Below are 9969 nucleotides of genomic sequence, written 5' to 3'. Positions count from 1 at the left end.
AAATAGCTGGGGTGTGGTGGCGGTGCTGCGGCATATCACAGGGTTTTTACATGTTGACCTATTCTATTGTTGTTGGATGAGGGTTGTATATGTTGGAAAAGTTTAGAAGTAGAGCTACAGAAGGAAAGCAATTACATTAAACAAAAAATATCCATGAGAGCAACAGCGGAAAAAAGACTTTTTAATGATATGTGTTGCTCATCAGCATTAGACAGATACGCTCTGTGAGGCACCCGAAACGGATTTCCTCTGACCCGTTTCATTATTCACATGTGTGTGATGTACCTGTGCCTAGATCTATGGACAGTGGGCTGTATGTGCAGGTTTTGGGTGTGTTCAACATGTAGTCAAGCTTGACAGGCCTCTGTAACCAAACACACAATGGTGACGCTGTTTGCAGAAAGCGGTAAGGACCCCTGAGACTCCTACTATTCACAGGTATTCAATGCCGAGAGCTGATTGGAGTCTCTTCGAAGGGTGCCACGCTCACTCCTGCAGGGCCTCAAGTTATACCCTTCAAGTCACTTGAGCTGGGACATCTGATCTAAGACTTATTGCATACCCTTGTTCCAAGCCCCCAATATCCTGGAGAGACCTGACCAACAATAGCAACATTCAGATCCATCCTCAGTCTCCAAGCAGGGCAGGACTACCAATAGAATGTGCCTGTTACTGCTGAAATGCAGGGGTTAGGGTCTCGACTTCAGGGCCACAAGTCTGGAGGAGGCCAATACACCCTTTCCACACAACTAAGTGAAAAGCCACCAGTAGTGGTGACTTTCAAGGGGCGGCCGGTCTCGAGGCAGTGACCCCCAGGAACCTGCTCTTTCATCCTTAGCACTGTGACTTACCTGCTGGCCTAGCCCGCGCGCGCAATCAATGTGTTACAATGTGATATTTGCAGGTTGTTCTCTCACCCTGTTTCAAAACCTTCATAAAGTCAGATACGTGATTTTTCTTGTCTGAGTTTGCAGTCATTTCTCTTGGCCCCTCTCAGTGGCGATGAGGCTTCCCCAGAAAGCCAGTTCAAAGAACGATCTCTCACCGCGGTTTTAATGCACTTCCCTCCATTGTTCCTCCATTGGCAATTAACAAGGCCGACTTCCCCGGTAGAAGCCGCGCACAATGGAGTGCAGACCCCGACGGATGTCGCACTCAGCCTTTATCTGTGCTCTTTTTTTAAAAACACCAGCCCTCCCGTCATATATAAGCCCCCGGCGGCGTCCAGCCCCGGTCTGAGCCGCCCAGTCTGCGGGAGGGTCCGGGAGCCATGGAGAGTTAGGGTTTCCGTTCCCCGGGACCGAGCAGCCTTCTTTTTCGGGGCGCACAGCGGACCTTCGCGCGGCCATGGAGCTCAAGGTGGGTATGATCTCTGGAGCGAGGGCCTCAGGCAGGCTGCGGCGTGTTCTGTGTAGGTCTTTATTTCACAGCAAGGAAACGAAATGTATCTTAGGCTGGGAAGAGAATTAAAATAGGAACTAGGAATTTTTAAAAAAACAGGTTCTAAAGATAATTTGTGGTGATTGTGAGAAGTAAAACGCAACAGGCAGCTACCAAGAAGGGGTTTCAGTGTTTTTTAATAAATGTCTTTTTAATGCTGTGTTTTGCGCTCCTTGATTGTCAGTGCATTATTTATTTCTTTTGAAGTTTTTTAAAGCTCTGTGTCTTGGACAGAAGTGCTGTTCAGAGGGGATATCAGATGATTTTATTCGCTTATATATATAATTTTTAGAATTTCTAAGATACGCAGTTTGCAGAAAAGCTTTAGCGCTAGGTTTGCAGGGTGCGCGGGTGATGGTACACCCTGGCCGAGCATGGGGAAGGCGTGTCACTGGAAGATTGCCATGATAAAGAATCTTTATTCTTGACGAGGCGTGGGAAGGGTCGGGCCCAGGTTTGGTGCCGAGATTGCATTGCGCATTATTATTATGTATCTTGGTTTTGGGGTGGAAGGGAGAAGGCAACCTTAGCAGCAAGGGAAGAGCAATGCAGGGTCTGTGATCAAAGCAGGGCGTGGCCGCTGTAGAGGGAGTGCGGGCACTGAAGGAAGGGTCTGTGATAAAGGCGGGCCCCCGGCGTCGTCAGGGGAGATGGGCAGGGCAGTCACCTGCCAGTGATCTAGGTGCACATCCAGCCCTATAGGGGGAGCTGGGCAATGCAGCATCAATGATTAAAGCAGGCGGCCAGTGGTGTAGAAGGTGATGGGCAATGTAGGGTCAGAGACCAAAGCAGGCGGCTAGTGGCACAGAGAGAAATGTGATCGAAATAGGAAGCCATGGGTTTAGAGAGAGAGAGATCAGTGCAAGGTAAGGTATGTGCAATCTTATGGATGCATTTGAATGCTATAGTGAGGATTTTGTATGAGGACACTTTGTATGAAGATTCATGATTATCTCAGTTAAAACTGTGAATGGCAAGCACACCTCCAAAAGGATCATCGTTTTTGGATAAGTTTGCACATATCTCCCATCCATCCATCCATCCGTCCGTCCGTCCGTCCGTCCGTCCGTCCGTCCATCCATCCACCCACTCCCCCACCCACCCATCCATCCACCCACTCCCCCACCCACCCACCCACCCATCCATCCATCCATCCATCCATCCATCCATCCATCCATCCATCCAGATGGATATATTGGTGACGCCTTCCAAGTGAACGTTTACCAGTGCTTTCAAAGCTCATGTTTCACAGGAGAGGTCTAACTGTGAAATATTTCATGTAAGTCACAGGGCTGAAATATTTTACAGGATATTTAACGTGCCTGAACAATAGAAGCAGAAATGGGACCAGCATTTGGCCTTTCTTTCAGAGCGAGTTTAAAAACAATGCTTTCACAATGACAAGGCTGCTCTTAGAACATTGATTAGCACACCTGACAAGCTGACGTTCGCCTGCCTTGATGCAAGCATCCGCCAATGAATCCTCCCCATTGAGTGAAAATAAACATTGCAAACGTAGAGCACTGTCAACAAAAAGTTACACATCCCCAAAAAACGACACATTTCGCATAACATTGAAATACGTATCTGCCGTGACAGGCAAACAATGATAATTCTCATATGCTCTTAATCATTCTAAAGACTACTGAAATCAATGAATCGTAAAATTTTAAAAATCCTTAACGAGTAAAATGTATAATATGGTCCTATATTGCCATCTCGGCCTTCAGGTGACATTTATAAACCACACGACCTTCGTCCTCATGGTTTGCACGTGTCACCAACACCCCTTGATGGCAATATAGGTCCATATTATACAGTTCCGCATCGTGTATTTCCTCTCTTTAGCTCTTGAATATTAGGTAGACCTTAGCTGGCCCGAAGGGATCAAGGATGCTTTAGTGGTAGGCCCAATTCGAAGCCTACTATGTTCCTACTGATCAGGGAGCGCCATTGCTGAGTGACCGTGCACACTCCACTCCTCCCCACTTCAAAAACTAAGATCTGCAATGTGCATTCAACCCAACACTGGAATCCTCAGGGGTTAGAGAGTATATTGCAATGCAGAAAATCTAGATTCTTGAGTGTTACAATGCAGGCAATTTATTTGTTTGCATGTTTCACTGCTTAAAATGTATTTGTTTGCATGTTTCAATGCAGGCAATTTATTTGTGTGCATGTTTCACTGCTTAAAATGTATTTGTTTGCATGTTTCAATGCAGGCAATTTATTTGTGTGCATGTTTCACTGCTTAAAATGTATTTGTTTGCATGTTTCAATGCAGGCAATTTATTTGTTTGCATGTTTCACTGCAGAAAATGTACTTGTTTCCTGTTTCACTGCAGGGAATTTATTTGCGTGGGTTTCGAACCTTTTTTTAACATACATGATGCATGTCACAAGCTGTAAGAGATATTAGTCTTCATTGGGCATTGGGTAAATTCCAGGTTACTTGGTAGTATAAGTCAAGACTGCTATTGTATTTAATAACTGTTTTGAATGTCTTCGCTTCATTTGTAAAAGCATTTCTATGTTTCTTTTGCAGCTGCTATTCGACATTTCATTATTTTTTTATTTTTGATAGATTTCACTAAAATTTATGATCTTTTTTGATATGTAAAGAGCAACACAAATCTAATGTGAAAATACGAATGCTTTCTTTAATTCTGCAAATGAAATGTTTTATAATCATTTTAGTCTATATATATTTATGCATCTTAAAAGAGACGCATCCATAAGACTGCAAAGTCATATGTTATCTACGTATTACAAGTCCCCAGGGAGTTCTATGACCAATCAGAGGCTGCACCTGTGTCATACCAGGGATAGGATGCCGCTGTGGTCTGCACTGGAGTGAAACATCTTCTTTCAACGTAGAATCTGAATTTTAAAATGTTGAACCATACTCCTTGAGGTATTTCAGAAGAGTGGTGACGTCACATATAGTCAGCGTGAAGGAACATAGGGTCAGATCCTTACTGGCTTTTTGCAGTCTCAAAGCCTGCGCTGCATAAAGTGACGTGCTTTGTGCTTTGAGTAACCCACCCAGTTATGTACTGAAGTGTCATTGGGAGCTGGCAGTGTCTTTGCTACTTGCAATGCCAACATTGTGACTCCTTGTGAGTCGCAATGCTGTTTCAATAGTAAGGGACTCCTCTTGCTGAAAGATTACTGACTGCTGAGAGAAGTTTGTAGCCAATCACAAAGTGAAAGATGTCCATTAAGGGTAGCTGTTGGCATCAGACATAGCAGACAAACTGCATGCTCCCCCGTGTTCCTACAGCATGGAACATTCATTTCACCGCTGCAGCCTTTTTGGTTTTCAAGGAACAGCGATTGCTATAGTCACTTTAAAAACATCTTGTTGGAGTGGTCTGCTATCCTTTGTAGGCCTCTGTGTCTGCATCTGCAGCACTTCATAAGGATTGGCAGAGGAAATACCTCCTTATGGACATTACTGAGGTAGATTTTCGGGAGATCCTCGAGAAAGCCCTATCTTGTGAACAGCCACATTAATACACAGGAAAGAGAAGTAAAATGTGTCTCAGTCACTTCTCAGACGATGGAAAGCACAGCACCGCGGGGCAACTCAGCCTACAGAACATATGGCCTTTATTTACTGTTTATTTATAGGGAATGCGTACTGCTGCCACACCGCCTGAAAGGCTGGTTTTGACAGGCATTAATTCGTGTGAGCAGGAGAGCGGGTAAGCAATAACTTACAAAATTGACTATTTGTAAAATATCAGGTGACTCACAAAGTTATACGTATGAGTGAGTGTGATTCAAATGCTTAAATAGCTTCTTTACAAGTACAAAACAACTATTTGTAAAGCACATCTATATGGTGGGACAGCTAGCAGAGAGTGCCCAGAAAGTGCAAAAGAGAACAACTTCTTAAAATAAAAGATGGATGGAGTATCGTTTCCGAAGCAACTACGCTTTAAGCTTGCGTTTGAACGAAAGGTTCAATTTCCTTCGGGCGGTGAGAGAGCCTGTGCCAGAGCCGTGCCAACCACAAAGACATGACCCTCTCCCTACCTCGCTTGCTTAGTTCTAGAAACATAAAACAAGAAATTGGTTTGTGGATCGCAGAATTCTTGGGAGTTGGTATCTCTAAAGCGTTTATGAGGAAAGGCTGATGATCCACAAGTCCAAAAAGCATTGTAAGGGAGGCAAAGTGACTAAAATTGTATACTCTTGGTTACCGACAACCAATGAAAACCTTTCTGGGCTGGTGTAACTTGGTCATTTCAGTGAATACTACATATAGCAGGCACAGAGGTCCGTTGAGTCTCTGCGGGGCAGTCAATAAAAAACGATAACCAGCTAGAAAGGCATTATTTGCAAAGTCCATATGAGCGATGACCACCTCCATAATTGTTTAAAGAGATCAACACTTCTTCAAGAAATGAAGATGGAAGAAACCTGAACTCACAGCAGCAGATATCTGATCACTCATTGACAGTTCATGGTCCATCGAAACTACTGGATTCTTTTCCTTAAAGTGGGGGTGTGGACCACACTCATAAGTGTTCCACCCATAATTTCTTAAGTCATATGGAAAAAGCACCAACCATCATGGTTTCTGTTTTGCCAGAATATAATTTATAATTGTTGGCTCACATCTAAATATGCATTTACACCATTCTTCTGTCATCTTCTGTACTTGGAGCAATTCATAAAAAGAGGTAAGTATCAACAACATCAGTGTGAAACAGAATGTCCCAGGAACTGAGCAAAGCTACCAGGAAGCACATATACACATTAAAAAGGAGTGGGGACAAGGCTGTCCCTTGAGGAACACCAGAGTCTAACTGCTTCCACTCTGAGGCACAAATACCTCAAGTACCAGCCTGCATGTGTCCCATGAAGAATGATTCTAACCCTGCAAGTGCATCTTTCTTAACACCACAGAGAGAGAGGTCATCTTTTGATTTACACAGTGTGCTTGAGGGTGTGGAAGGCTGCAGAGTGATCTAATAAAACCAGGGCTCCGACACTTTGATAATCAGCCAACATACCCGAATTCGACAGATCAGATAGTCCAGCTTATTTTTTTTGTAATTTGCAAAGTAATTTTTGCACTTGTAAAAGGACTTGCTCATATGATGGTGTCCTGTGGGTAAATATGTTCCAGTGATAATAAAGTGGGCATTTAATAGCACCCACAAATGTACACATCTGGGAAAGAAAATTCTGCCAAAGGGAAAGGATTACCCCCCAAAATGGTAGGAGTGTAGTGTTATGGAATGTGGAGAAAAGTTTTCTAAGTCTCGAAACAAATTTAGCAAGTACATTTGCATGCAATTGTTTTTTTCACATGCAAAAATAAACTCTTTTGAGAAAAGAGAATTTTCAAGACTCTGTCAGGATTATAACTGGAGGGTTGGTGAAACCTGGAAATAAATTCAGAATTCTAAAGAGATGTAAGTCTGCAGTCCTAATAAGCACCAATCAGGAGGCTGTATTTGTGTGACTGTTTCTGTAAATTAGGTCATATGTCTTGAAAGGAAAAAAGACACTTGTACATGTATTTTTAATTGTTCCGCGTTTTCTTTTGCAGATGAATTACAGATCAATCCTCACAATTGCGGCGGTGGCCATTCTAACACACGGTAAGGCACGCATTCTTTTTTACTGCGATACTAATGTTATATCCTATACTCCCTAGTCCTGGCTGCTTAGCCTGCATGAGTGTGATGTCATAGAATGTTGGGTGTGTGTATGCTTTGAATGAGGGTTCAGTTAGATTGAGTGGGGCTGAGCAGCAGGATGCTGCTCCCGGTGGGGCAATCCTGTACCATCTTACTTGAACAATAAATCTACTTAAATACATCCCTGGCTCCTGGTCTACCTATGATGACAGCACTTTCATCAGTTACAAAAATGGCGACGAGGATGGGATCCGTGTCCTTGACTTTTTGGCAGTACAATTTTGATGAGGATTTACAGCCGAATGCCGTCACATAAAGTTAAAGTATTTTGCCGATGCTCAAAGTGCAAAGTTTGACTCGGTGCAACCAATCTGCATGTCATATCTGCCGTGGTGGAAGCAGATTTCTAGTCCAACAGCTGTGTTACTTGTGTCAAGTAAGAGCAATCAGAAATAGTGAAACTATGGACGAACGGAATGCAGTATGGCCCAATGTTGTTCACGTAATGCTGCCCACGTCCATGTAAATGGAGAGTAGCTATGAGATGTGGGGTAATATTAGTGAGAAGAGGCAGCATTTGAAGGCATTTCCTACACAGCATTGAGAGCGCAAGAGACTGTCGAGCATTTTAACCGAGCGATGTGCAGTTAAGAAAGGCACATAGTGAGTTGGCTACGATGTTGGTCTACTGCTAAGCACTTTGAGGAGTGTTGGTGTTCTCAATTTTGTTAATTACGAGTAGGTTTATTTTTCCTTAAACGAAGTTGCCTATGTTTTAACATTTTACTTTGCCACAGTTAAACGATACTATTTATTTTTGAATCCGAGTGGGATTCGAGGCACGCGCCACTGACCTTCATCTTGCTCCTGTGTCATTCCTGTGTTATTGTCTCATGGTGACGTCTGCATCGTGGTGCAGGGACAGAGAATGCACGTTTGTGCCGTGAGCCATCCGCCGCTGCGTTTGTAACGTGCCGCCATCTTGTGGAGGCCTGCAGTTTTTGATTCCTTTATGCCCTACGTAATTGTACCAACCACGTTTTTTTTTTTTTGGTTGTCATGGTCATTAAAGTTTTGAAAGCATCGTTGTGACAGTCCAACCTCGTGTGCTCTTCAACCTTTACACGATTTGCCCACGATATTGCTGCATTTAATGAATAACTTACGAAGTTTTGTTTTGTGGATTGTTTTTAAAGAGGTTCTATTTCCGCATGCTGAGTTTCTCATCAGAGCATGACATATTGGTGTTCAATCTACACTTGAATTGACGACAACGGTGACTACTTTTGTTGTTTTAGTTTATTGTTTTGAAAAAATCTGCTAAACAAGCAAGAAGTAATTTACATATTTTTCCTGCACAATTTATGCATGTGTATTGTGGTACATGTGAGCAGTAGGGGAGTGCATAATTTGGCACATGTGAGCAGTAGGGGAGTGCATAATTTGGCATGTGTTGTGTTTCATGTCGTTAGGCGAATATTTTGGTATTTAATTGTATTCAGTATGTAAGTGAATATTCAGGGTGGGTGTGGTTGCATTGTTGGATAAGTGCATATTCTTTAAAGTATTAGTATGAATTACATTTCCAGGTGCACAGTGATTTCTGTGTGTGTAGAGCATCTTGTCCATTTCTAGGTGTACCCCGTGCAATATGTTATTTTTTGTTTTCCCTCGCACGTCAGGGTTGCATGGGGAATATCCCTTACACGTCATGGTTGTGTTGGGAATGTGATTGCCTCGCACGTCAGGGTTGCGTTGGCATTGTCTCTCACACGTCATGGTTGCGTTGGGAGTGTCCTTCACACGTCATGGTTGTGTTGGGAATGTATTTGCCTCGCACGTCATGGTTGCGTTGGGTGTGTCCTTCACACGTCATGGTTGTGTTGGAAATGTGATTTGCCTCGCACGTCAAGGTTGCGTTGGGAAGGTGCTTTGCTTTGCACGTCAGGGTTGCATTGGTAGAGTACTCAAGAATTGGTTTTGTAGTGTCAAGTGCGTCATATTTTTTATATCTCGCTTGTCAAGGTTGCATAGGCAGTGCACTAGTTATTAATTTGTAATGTTTGGCGTGCATTATATTTTTTTTGTTCTCCCTCCCACATCAGTTATTGTGCATTGTTACATGTTTTTCTTTCATGTTGTTAGCAGAGGGAGATAGGGGTGTTGTGATGTTCTTCTGGGTGTACTGGGTAAGTGTTTTGAGTGCATTGTTGTGAAACATATGCCTTATGTTTTGATTGCACCCTGCATGAAACATGTGAAATTTTTAATGTGACTTTACGTGTTTCATTACTATTCTATATGAGGAACACAATTATTTATGCTATTGTTCTTATGTGATTTAGAGAGAAATCATTTATCTCTTATCATTTTATTTGTTCTTGTCGATTTTAATATCCAAGAATGCTAATTGATTGATATCGTGATTTGAGTAAGCATTTACCTATTTAATGTGATTTTCGTGATCTAATTGATTTTATTCCCTAAGTAAGAAAATTTGTGATATTGTTCCAGCAATTTATTTCTTGTTGTTTTAATTGTTTCTAAAGGAAGGAGATATGTTATATCCTATACTCCCTAGTCCTGGCTGCTCAGCCTGCATGAGTGTGATGTCATAGAATGTTGGGTGTGTGTATGCTTTGAATGAGGGTTCAGTTAGATTGAGTGGGGCTGAGCAGCAGGATGCTGCTCCCGGTGGGGCAATCCTGTACCATCTTACTTGAGCAATAAATCTACTTAAATACATCCCTGGCTCCTGGTCTACCTATGATAACAGCACTTTCATCAGTTACAAAAACTACACAAGCGTAAATTGTACGAATAGACAAAATCGATGTTGCACAATTCTGTTAGTAAGGGCCAGCTAAAAAAG

The 9969-nt window shown here is 42.7% G+C and overlaps 1 protein-coding gene across 1 annotated transcript in view; it reads left to right on the top strand.

Moving 5' to 3' along the window:
- Positions 1–1208: 1208 nt before the first annotated feature.
- The window catches only part of VWF (von Willebrand factor), a 1048714-nt gene continuing 1039953 nt past the window's right edge, over positions 1209–9969 (top strand). The window contains exons 1-2 of the mRNA XM_085652611.1: positions 1209–1359; positions 7007–7058. Of these exons, the coding sequence (XP_085508737.1) occupies positions 1348–1359; positions 7007–7058 (64 nt within the window). The 5' untranslated portion in view covers positions 1209–1347. The remainder of the gene's footprint in view (positions 1360–7006; positions 7059–9969) is intronic.

The sequence above is a fragment of the Triturus cristatus genome, chromosome 4_1, assembly GCF_964204655.1.
Source record: "Triturus cristatus chromosome 4_1, aTriCri1.1, whole genome shotgun sequence".
NCBI classification, from domain to species: Eukaryota; Metazoa; Chordata; class Amphibia; order Caudata; family Salamandridae; genus Triturus; species Triturus cristatus.
Note: the sequence above shows the minus strand (reverse complement) of the source record. Positions and strands in the feature narration are given on the sequence as shown.